The sequence below is a fragment of the Anguilla rostrata genome, chromosome 1 (assembly GCF_018555375.3).
Source record: "Anguilla rostrata isolate EN2019 chromosome 1, ASM1855537v3, whole genome shotgun sequence".
NCBI lineage: Eukaryota > Metazoa > Chordata > Actinopteri > Anguilliformes > Anguillidae > Anguilla > Anguilla rostrata.
Genome location: NC_057933.1, coordinates 15,883,984 through 15,895,146, shown reverse-complemented (window position 1 = coordinate 15,895,146; position 11,163 = coordinate 15,883,984). Strand labels below are relative to the sequence as shown.

Here is an 11,163-nt window from a genome sequence, read left to right as displayed (position 1 = left end):
ATTTTACGAAGCGAAACAAGGAAGCAACGCGAAAGGAAAGGGGACATGGGATTTGTTGTTTATTGTATTGTTTCTCTATGTGCCATCTAAAGACAAGTTTATAAGAAAACTACTACATTTCCCAGAATGAGTACAATGACGTGTCACCTACTCTAGGCCCTTTCACTGTGACGAGTGTGTTATCGCAAGGTAAGGATGTACTCTTTTCACTCCCACATATAGCTAACAAAATGTCTCAGATAATGATAAAAATAATTGTTATTTAGGGTTTCTCCTCATAGTTTATGCCAGTAACAAAATTCGGTTCGTGATTAATGCGCTATTGCATTGTCAGCCATACACAGTTAACATTATTCGCTATTTGGCTGGCTATCTCAATCTCTGTCTCAAAATGTCATTATGTTAACGTCCGTTCAGCCAACATAACACTGTTGCCGGAAAGCAAGAATGCAACCAGGTTAACTAGTTACACATAGTTAACTATTTCAAACCCAGACAAAGGATGCATTGTTTTTAAACTGCTTGCGAGACTGTTTAGCTAATCAGCTCCCCGAGTTCCTGAGTTTAAGTCCTAGCTTCAGACTGCAATCAAAAAGTGCCAGTGTCGTTTTTTAAAATGCATATACGTCATATAAATAACCAAATTTAAACGAAGTATATTTCTTTTTCAGATGATAAGGAGTAAACCTGACGAGGAGGAATACTGGAACAGTTCGAAGTTCAGTGCCTTCACTTTTGATGACGAGGATGACGAATTTTCTAGTGTATGAAACCCGAGACTATTGCAGTTTCCAGTAAAGCAAATCAGTGCCACTATTGAAACTTTTACGTTGAGTAGAACTTTATAATAAATATTTTAGTGTGCATGCAGGCACTTACTGTATATATGGTGTTCACAGGGGGGCTAACCATTTAATTGAAAATATTAAAGTAGAGATGATTATGCTAACTACCAATTTATTATTTTTTTATTTTCATTTGCATGCAGCTGAAGGAATCTAAACGAGCCGTTAACAGTATTCGCCTCTTGGATGATGATGATGACGAAGATGAGGTGGAGAAGGTCAGCTGGAGTGGAGAGCCTGTTGGAAGTATGCTAGCACCTCCCACCCCCACCCCAGTAAAAATAAAAAAGCTTTTGCATCTGTAAAGGAGTCCCATTCATGTGTTCAGACTCACAGAACAGTTTGGCTATTTGTTTTTAGGTATCTCCTGGTCTATTAAGGAGACGGCATCAAGCACCCAGTCAACGATACGTGATCAGGGATTCCCCAAGATTGACACCACTCCCACACTGACCAAACAGGGTTCTGGCTACTCCCTCAGCTCTCTCTTCAAAGGTATAGGACCTTTGCCTCTGTTGTTGGACTTGGTATTTGAAGACAACAATTTTATGTCAAACAAGTGAAAACAATATTGGATATAACTTCTAAAGTTATACAAGATAGCCGATTGTCTGTGTTGTTCTGATTATTATGAGGCCTGTGGTGTACTTAATTGCAATTATTATTATTATTATTATTATTATTATTATTATTATTATTATTATTATTAGGAAGAAGCAAAGCTGGAAGTTACCCATCCTTTTCAGAATGTAAGTATCATTCCTTGGTTATTACATAGATGCTTGTACATAAATACCGTGTTGTAGAAGTCTTTAAATTTATATTTTACTAAATTGGACAGGTCTCAATGAAGTGTCTACCAGAAGTTTTGCACCTGAGCTACGGAAGCCAAAATCTGAATACAAGGTAAATTTAACCTGCATCCTTGGGTTAACATGTTAATGAGCATTGGATGTGAGATTAAAATATTTCCATACATAACATACTGTTAAGTATCAGGTTACACTGTATGTTATCAAACCATTGTTTACGTGCTATGACAGGTGTGATATGAGTCTGTTGCAGCTCAGAGAGTGCTTATTTTAATGCTTCCCCCCCCTTTTTACTTTATCTTATTTTGAGTATTAAAAAATATTAAAGGAAATATATCTCCCCTCACCCACTCCCCCAACACAAACATACACACACACACACTCTAATAAACATAACAGTGCCAGATTTCCAAGATAAAAGTAAATGCTACATAAAAGGTTAATGATTGTCCATGCCTGCAATACATATTTAAAAGTTGCCTTGAGATAAAATAAAATCAGACACAAGACCAAAAGATACAAATATAATTACAAACAAATAAACGAAATGTGTGATTGAGTACATACACCAAGATACCTTCAAACAAATTTACCTTTACACACTTGTACAGTTTTAACATCAGTTAGCCTGACTTTGGATACGGTTAATGAGGGGTCCTCAAATCCTTGGAAATTTTAAGTAAGTGTCAGATGTGGAGTAAATTATCTCCTCCAAATATAGATAGGAAACCATATCATTAAGCCATTTCTTAAAGCAAGGGGAGGAAGCTGATTTCCACTTTTTCAAAATAGCTCTTTTAGCTACAGCCAAACTGAACATAAGATAAGTCATAGTCATACAACAATAACTTGTTGTATTCAAATTCATTTTGTATATTATAGAAACACATGCGTAACAGAACGCATTGATCCATTGACCATAATTAAGGGTTCACAAGCCTATAATTATAAGACTGTATTTACTGTATTACTATTGCACAATGTGTATATAATAACTCAAAAACTGTAACTGCCTCTATTGTAATCTTTATTTGTTTTTATGTGGACTGCGCAATCATCCTCATGCTGCAACAATCATTACAATTCAGGAGAACACAGGCAAGCATGCACTCCTCTCCGAGGCATGTGATGTCAGCCTCCACTTCTTATCATTAATGCAGCTGCTGCTGTTGTTGTGACAGGACTTTGTCAGTGATTGGACTCCAGAGGAAACAGTGAGGAGGATGCGGACAGGGAAGGTAGGATTTATTTATTTATTTTTTAAACTACATAAATTTATCCTACAGAACCATTGCCAGACACTTGATTCTAAAGCAGGGGTTGGCAAGGAGGGCTGTATTTGTTTTGTCATTTGTATTTTAGCTACATTTCTTGATAAGTTTGTCAATGACAGTGAAGACTTTTCCTGTGTCTCAACATTATTGGAGTCTAATCTATGGTTAAACCAGCATAAGTATAGTCAGCTAATCAGCTAATTTGAGCAGTGTAATTGGTGATGATGAGAACCTGCATATACTGCAGAAATGGAATGAGCCATCCCTGTTCTAGAGCTTTGAGGTCCCATTTGGATACAAATTACTCTTCAGTCACACGGTCATTGCATGCAAAATGTGTTATTATCATTATTGATTAGTATAACTACAAATTGATATTATACTATTATTTTAGGTTCCCTTAAATACATTGTTGGAGATAGGCTACATTGTGAGGAGAATTACTAGGAGTACAGACATTGAAATTTGTGCATTTCAGAATAGGGCTGTATACAGTAGTTGTTAGGAATAATTTCAATTGGCACAATTCTAGACAGTGTTACTCAGAGGTTATTATGGTGTGTGTGTGTAAGTCCATAGCTGTTTGAAACCTCCAGTCAGTAACCCTTGCGTTTTTGTGGTTGTTTTGTTAAAAGGCTTACTCCCTGGAGACATTCCGGTCTTTGAAGGACAAACTCCTGCTCCTGGATGAAGCAGTTTGTGCACTTGATGGAAATGTCATTACTGCGGTAAGAAGACCTGGGTGCCTTAATCTTAGTTTTCTTTTTACTGTTTTTTTCCTGTGAAATACATTTAAGAGGTTTTTATAAATATTGTATACTGACTGTGCAAGACGTGTCTTTGCAGGTTTTAATCTATTTGAAGAAGTCGTTAAGTAAAGGTGAGAATCGTCCCTCTTCTTTGGTTACTGTTGTGCTTCAATTTTATATGTAATCTTCATTTTCAGTTATTTATTTATCAGTGTCAATTTTGTATTTGCAAAAGTTGAAACACTGCATACTGTATACTGTTTTAGCCTACCTTTTTCATTTTTATTTAACTTACATCCTTACAGAAATCATCTCAAGAGAATTGATGTCAAGGGAAATCGCTCTTCGGCACTATATTCATTATCTTAAGGAAGTGGGAGAACAGAAGCTACTACTCGATCTTCTCAGGTAAGTTAGTGCATTTGATTTTTTAAATAGTTTTTATTACATGTTCTTTTTCTTTTGTAAATATTGCTAGATTTCCACTTTTCACGCCTTTTACTATCATTAAAGAATCCAACTTTTTTTGACCAAGAAAACAATAGTTATATAAAATCCCATTCAAACTAAACACAATGCTGTGATAATTCTTATTACTGGAAGCTGGTGTTGAGAGAAAGAGTGACAAGCCTTAATAAAATGTGAGCTTTGGATGGATAGAATGTTCAGGCTTTTGGCCAATGCTATATAACCTGTTTTCCCAATTTGCCCTGATGATTACAGTGTGTGTAATAGACTGCCATTGCTGTGGTTGTAAGCATGTATTAAAATACAGATTTGTTGTAAATGCTTCCATTTAGGTGTTCTGGTGGGCTGTTTTTAACCAAACTAAAGATCTTGCTCTGGCGTATTTTCCTCCAGGTCTTTGGGCAGAACAGAGGACATGGCGGTATGTTCCAGCATCAGCAGTCATGATGAAGACTTGTTCATTTCATCAGGCCCTTGCTTGTTGTAGTGGTTCTTTTGCCAGGTTGCCAGGTTAGCCTGAGCATCAGATGAGCCTTAAATGTGTTACGTTTCCATTTCCAGCTCCTGCAGTACAGAGAGCATCTCAATATCAAAGATGAAGTGCGAAGAAAAGACTTCTTGAAAAGCTGTGTCGGGTAAGGCACAATCCAGTTCAGCAGAGCTGCTCAATCCTGTTCCTGGAGATCTACTGTCCTGGAGGTTTTCCCTCCAACCCTGACAAAGCTTGCCTCATTCACCATCTAAACAATTCCTTGAGCTACTAATTAGTAGAATAAGTTGTGCCAAATTAGGGTTGAATTTAAAACCTACAGGACATCTCCGGAAACAGGGTTAGGCAGCCCTGCAGTACAGTATCTGATTGTACTACTGGTGATTTTATAACGTTTTTGTTCAATGTATTTATCCTTACTTTTTTTTGCAGCCTTCCTTTCGCACCGGATGATGCAACTCATGTCCAAGACCACTACACTTTATTAGAAAGACAGATTATTATAGAGGTGAGAGGTGTTGCTGTGTTTCATTGGTGGTCTTTTAATGATATGCAGTCAGATGATCATGAGATAAATATACATTTTGTGAAGCTATTGCAAATTGCAAAAATATGCTGTGGAGTAGGGCTGGGTGATATCAGGATTTTTGTATTGTCACTGGTACAATTTCAAATGAAATTGTGGAGATCATCCTTCTTTAAGGATGAAAACCTACTCTGGGTATGATCACTCACCAGCTAACAAGCAAACCATGAGCAAAAAACTGATATCAAATAAAAAATGTTTTATTTTAAAGCAACTAGCAAACTTGCCTAAACTTGTTTTAATTAACCATATTTTTAAAAATGAAGTGCTACATATGTATTGCCACATGTGAAAATAGGTCAGATTTTTTGACAATGTGGCCAATCCGTATTATGCATTATGACTGTTTCAGAAATTTATTTACATGACTTAATTAAAAAAACAATTTTGTGTTTCTTGTGTTTGTTCAGGTTAATGACAAGCAGGTAGAAAGCAAAGGGCAGACAGACGTATTTAAAAAATATCCCAGAAAGGCCTCTATCCTGAACATGCCCATCATCACTACCCTGTACTACTCCTGTTTCTACCACTATGGGGAGTCAGAGGTTTGTCGTTTCTCCTAGTTAAGCTTCAACTGGTGGCTGCTTGAATTTACATTTCCTCTTAATCTTTCACAAACCTTGTGTGCTATTCTCATAATGTTCTGACCCTTGGCTTGGTACAGGGCACATACAGCAGTCCAGCAAACATTAGACAGACATTTAAGGTAAGAGAAAATTATTCCTTATTTGTGTTTAAAGTGTTGTTGGCTTATCTAGTTATAGTGAGGCCTATAGAGTCATCTTCACTAGGGCACAAGTTTAGTGAAAACCTCACAGTTGACGAAAGTCGCTGTGGCTATTACTTCCTTTTTGTGGTCAGATTTATTCATGTGCAGAATACCCCATAGTACGTCATTTTCCATTCCATATATGTCAATAGCATTTTTGTTCTCATTCTGTGTTAAGGCAGTGGTAAATGATGGCCTTTTCAAAAGTACCTACTTTTCCATGCACTCTTACTAGCCGGTGACATCTTTCCATTGTAAAGCTGATGACAGCCCGCTTTGTTTTTCTGATAATTTTGGGTCTGAGTCAATTTCATTTAAACATTAACATAAAACATTGGCTCCCCCCTCCCACCCCAGAACCCCCCCCCCCCCTCCCCCACCACCTTCCCCGGACCTTCACCGTTACAAAATGAAATTTTTGAGCAATCAAGCATGCTCCACTATAAAACCAAGGGAAATGCTGTTTTCTTGCACAAATAATTTGTAAATGCCAAGTTCAGAAAAGGTCTCTTGTAAAACCCTGGGATCCAGAGGGAGTTTTGTGAAGTCTGCAGCCTAACAGCCTCAAGGTATTTGTGTGCTGGTTGAAAGAAGTGTTGTTTCTTTTTGAGTGCATCACAGTTGTTGTCTTCTCCACAAATTCGCTGAATATCTAGACACGTTGGCAGTGAGGTTGTGACTCACTGTGCTGTGCATCTTTTGAGCTAGTGTTTGACATAAATTTTGTTGTTCAATCTTATAAATGTGCTTATTGTACATTTACTGTATTCTGATTTCATCTCATTCATCAGCAAGGATTTTGCCATAATTTTGCCATTTTACAGTTTCTTAGTCTGTGTGTGTTAGGAAAACAGTTTGCTTTTATAAGTCTCAATTAACCAGTAATGGTATGATTAGAGAGGTGATTGTGTTAATGCTTGATTATTGATTGTAATGCAAGCTTAAATCCCTGTTTTTCATGCTTTATAACCCATTTCATTACATTTAGAGCTTTGCATGACCAGGCCCCTGAATACATCTCAGAGTTGATATATTACCTTAGATACTCACCAGGCTTGGATCAGCATTTCAAGGTTACATCTGTAACGGAAACCTGATTAAGACGAAGTGTGATTTATTTTTTTCTGTGCAGGCCCAAGATTATAGATCCCCTTGCATGAGGGATATACTGATTGTCTCTACTTTTATGGCACTCTAAAGACCATTCTTTTAAAAAATACCATTTTCCTTTTACATTTTTCTTTGTCTACTTGTTATTTTCCGCCTTAATTTGATATTTTTACCTTGTATTTTGTGGAAGGATTGTTTTAAATTTGTTCCAACTGTGGTATTGAATGTTTACTGTACTAGGCTTTAAGAATACTTGAAAGGTTTGAAAGGTGCTTTAAAAAAAAAAAAAATTTGGGTAAATGATGGTACCAGTTGTTGCCACTCTGTAGACTTTAACATTTTTATACTACACCCTTGACTTGAACTGTTTATTATTAGGAATAAAATATTTATATTATACTTAAAGTATTTAAGTATATAATAAATATATATATAGTATATACTCGGATCCAGTAATCATAATTTGTTTCTTTTTCCTCCAGATTTCCGAAAAGCAGTATTTCCTCACAGTCCTAGGGGCAAGGGCAAAGCTGAAAGCCTGGTTCGATGTAGACAGCCTGTTCACCACCAAGAACTGGTTGGGCTACACGAAGAAGAGATCTCCAATTGGGTTTCACCGAGTGGTGGACATCCTACAGAAAAACAATGCACCGGTGCAGGTAGGTACAGCACAGTATTTGCCGCCACCTGACCTTCAGGGGGTACTCAAATGTAGCGGTTTCAAGTGAAGTCCCTTTATTGTCAACTGCAATATGGAGTCCATCATGTTTATTGACATGCATTCTGCGGATTGTCCACCAGATGTCTCTGTAGCCACCACATGTATATCCACTGGTTATAATGAATATTTCCACCACATGACTGAATTGTTGGAGCATTAATAACTAGACTGATATTTTTTATTTACATCCAGCTCATAGGGTGCTGAGAACAGACGGCTGATCCAGAGTGAAATTGAGTCTGTGAAACAGTACATAAAACAAATATTTACTGAAAGTCGGAGCAATTTTTCTAGCAAGCTCCACATAAACTGCATAGGTTAAAAGTTTAAAGGTATAAGTACAGGCAACCTCAACATACAAGCTAACCCGACAGCCTGCCAGCTGTATCAGTTTAACCTGACCACAATCTCACATTTCATGGAGTATTGTTTTCGTTTTGCTGTTCTCCATTTGGCACAAAGATATGTGAGATTTGAAAAACAGCTAGTGAAAAACACCAGGCCTAATTTCCACTAAAATTGGACTATAGGTTAGTGGCAAGTACATATGAATAATGCTAAGTGAACTACAGCACAGCAAACACAGAAATTGTTGTTATGATTGATGTAGAGAGTAAGAGGGAGAGTGTATCCAGAGTCTGTTGCATGTGTGTCCGTCTGTGCATGTCTGGTATCCTTATACGGTCAGTACCAATGCCTCTGAATCTGCTCCAGGTGCTGCAGGAGTACTTGAGTTTGGTGGAAGATACAGAGCTGAGGATCAGTCTGGCTCAGAAACACAAGTGCCATGACATAATCATTGATGTGAGTGTCCACTGAGCATCCAGTCAGATCTACTGATTATCTACTGATCTACTGATTATCTCTAATTATCCACGTTTCCTAGTGCCATTGAGAGCTATATATCTGACTAGGAGGGATAATAATGAATGCTAACATTATTCATACTGTGTTGACAGCTGACCGCAATTAAAGACACTTCCATCATGCTGAGAATATATTTTTACTTATAAAGAATTATTTGGTTTCATATACATTATGAGTGTATTAGACACATCTGACTGCGAATTAACATTATTAATTTCCTATTGTGTGGTGTGTGTTGTTTACGACCTCTTGGTCCTGTTTTAAACCTGTTTTTTTGGTGAAAGAGAACAATTGCACAAATTCCTAATTGTACCCCTCTTCCTCCCTCACCTCAGACCTACAAAGACTTGAAGGACCGGCAGCAGCTGATTGTGTACAGGGGTAAGGTTGAGAGGGGGTCACCTGAGGACAGGAAGATCGAAGCACTGCTGAACAACACGGTAGGTCAGGGAAGCGTCTCCCTCGGACCCGCAAGTAATAAGTCAGTGTCTCTCCCTTGCCTGTGTGAGCTACTCCTGCAGGAACAACTGTGTAGCTCGTCCTTCTCCGTTTCTCTGTGCTGGCTGCAGAGGTACCCTTATGGAAATGGTGGGCATTCCCAATACACTGAAAATGATCAACATCAGAAAAGATATTGCAACACTTCTTGGTGGGCAAAAATACCAAAAATATAAAAGTAGCATATTCTATTCCTGTGAGGGTATAAAAAAACAAGCAACATTCCTTTTAGGCTACAGTGAAACTTGGTGTGAATGTGGATACCAGTGGGACATGAATTGGCAGTGTAGTGTAGTATAGTGAGACCACCATTTTGGATTTTGTAGGATTTAAATGACACTTTCTGATGACACTTGTATTCACATGGTTGAACTGTTTGTCGTATTTTTGGCACTTATCACCTCAGTAGGATGTGTGCTGTATTAAAAATAGGAACAAAAGGAAATCATTTTACCTGTAAAAAAAAGCAACATTATTCTTTTTGCCACTTTAATGCCATTTGTATGATTCTGTGATCTGTCTTTCCACTCCTGTCCAAAACAATATTGTAGTGGTTATATCTCTTCTTCAAGCAGACCTAACAGAAAAAAAATGTTTGTTGTGAATTATCGCAGGACTAATCTATATACTTTTCAAAAACTGAACACGAAACAAAATCCTAAATGATTCACTTTTCTCTTTCAGCAAATCCGATGGAAAAACTGACCCCTTTCGTGAGCAATCTATGGGCACAGGAAGCGCGTCAGAAAAGGAACCCTCATGACCAAAGTTCAAAGGCATTCTTTTTTTAATGAACTGTGAAGGCCTTGTTTGATTTCCATAGCTTGTATGTCTATATGTAAATTTAAGATGAGCTGTTGGTCAATTTCCAGTTACTGTGCAAACAAAGATTGACAAAGGAGAAGCTATCTGGAACTGAAGAGACGTTTATTTATTTGCATTTTTGTAAAGCTTCCCAAGCATGGATTTCAACTTGCCAGCTTTGCTTCAGCATTTCTGTTAAACGAGAGTGCACCATACTGACCTTACACTAAAACATGGACGGTTTTTTTTTTGGAAATATGAAACAATGTGATCCAAAATGTAAATCTACTCCTAAAATTTTTTCTTCTGCTGTAAAATTTCCTGAATTTACTTTTGTTTATTTTTATTGTTGTTTTAAAGGCCATAAAAATAAAACAGAATTGCTGAAAAGACACAATAAGTGTAAAAACCTTCAAATTAGTTTTTCATTTACGAAGTAGCTCCCAGAAAACTATATGAGGAGTAGTAACACCAATGACGGTAACACCAATGACAATTTGTCGAACTAATGGTTTTTTTACAAAATGGACGCCGCGGTACCTCAAACCACATGTCTTCAATCATATTAAAATCATTCAAATATCTAATTTAACCCATTTCTATTATCTATTGCTAATTCCCCTTCCTATGAAATGACTACACAATGCATATTTAAAAGCCTCATGTAGAATTAACACATAAATCATCAAATATATAACAAATGAAGAGAGACAGCAGACTCACCATGTGCATATGTTGATCACACTTCTTCCAATGACCTCTTGAACCATAAATTACTCATAAAGTCATTAATTTTTTTCAAAATAAAAGTTTTGTGAGGCAGTAACACCAATGACATGACATGGGGTGACCACTATTACCGTTATATTATTTATAATATTTCATTGGTATTTCAGCTTATTAAGTTCTCCATTCCATGAATGTGACATTTGTGTTTACTTTATGACATTTAAATTGGAGAAAAATAATTTTTTTTAACTCAAAATATGGCACTAAACTTCGATACATGGTCAGAGTGACAAGCAAATTGCTTGCACTTGCTATTTTATATAAATGATTAAAAAACAAGAATTTCTCATTACATGACTCAAATATGTTTTATTATTACAAGTACAGTCTATATTAATCAAAAATATATATTACATGTGATCATTAATTCAATTTAAAGTA

General features: G+C 36.8%; 1 protein-coding gene across 1 annotated transcript; it reads left to right on the top strand.

The window, feature by feature from the left end:
* Positions 1-44: 44 nt before the first annotated feature.
* On the top strand, positions 45-10,410 carry vipas39 (VPS33B interacting protein, apical-basolateral polarity regulator, spe-39 homolog). The gene is made up of 19 exons (XM_064325138.1): positions 45-189; positions 672-764; positions 989-1,091; positions 1,206-1,340; positions 1,556-1,594; positions 1,687-1,751; positions 2,839-2,895; positions 3,567-3,659; positions 3,778-3,811; positions 3,986-4,088; positions 4,542-4,569; positions 4,710-4,783; positions 5,071-5,146; positions 5,635-5,769; positions 5,889-5,930; positions 7,586-7,762; positions 8,539-8,628; positions 9,027-9,131; positions 9,874-10,410. Exons 2-19 carry the CDS (start codon positions 672-674, stop codon positions 9,892-9,894), a joined length of 1,470 nt encoding a protein of 489 aa, XP_064181208.1. The 5' UTR covers positions 45-189; the 3' UTR covers positions 9,895-10,410.
* The last annotated feature ends 753 nt before the right edge of the window (positions 10,411-11,163 follow it).

Excerpts from the sequence above, each read along its gene's own strand:
- vipas39 (XM_064325138.1), top strand. The coding sequence starts at position 672 with ATGATAAGGAGTAAACCTGACGAGGAGGAATACTGGAACAGTTCGAAG. Across the intron at positions 7,763-8,538 it reads AAAACAATGCACCGGTGCAG|GTGCTGCAGGAGTACTTGAG; the intron begins GTAGGTACAGCA and ends AATCTGCTCCAG. Across the intron at positions 9,132-9,873 it reads AAGCACTGCTGAACAACACG|CAAATCCGATGGAAAAACTG; the intron begins GTAGGTCAGGGA and ends TTTCTCTTTCAG.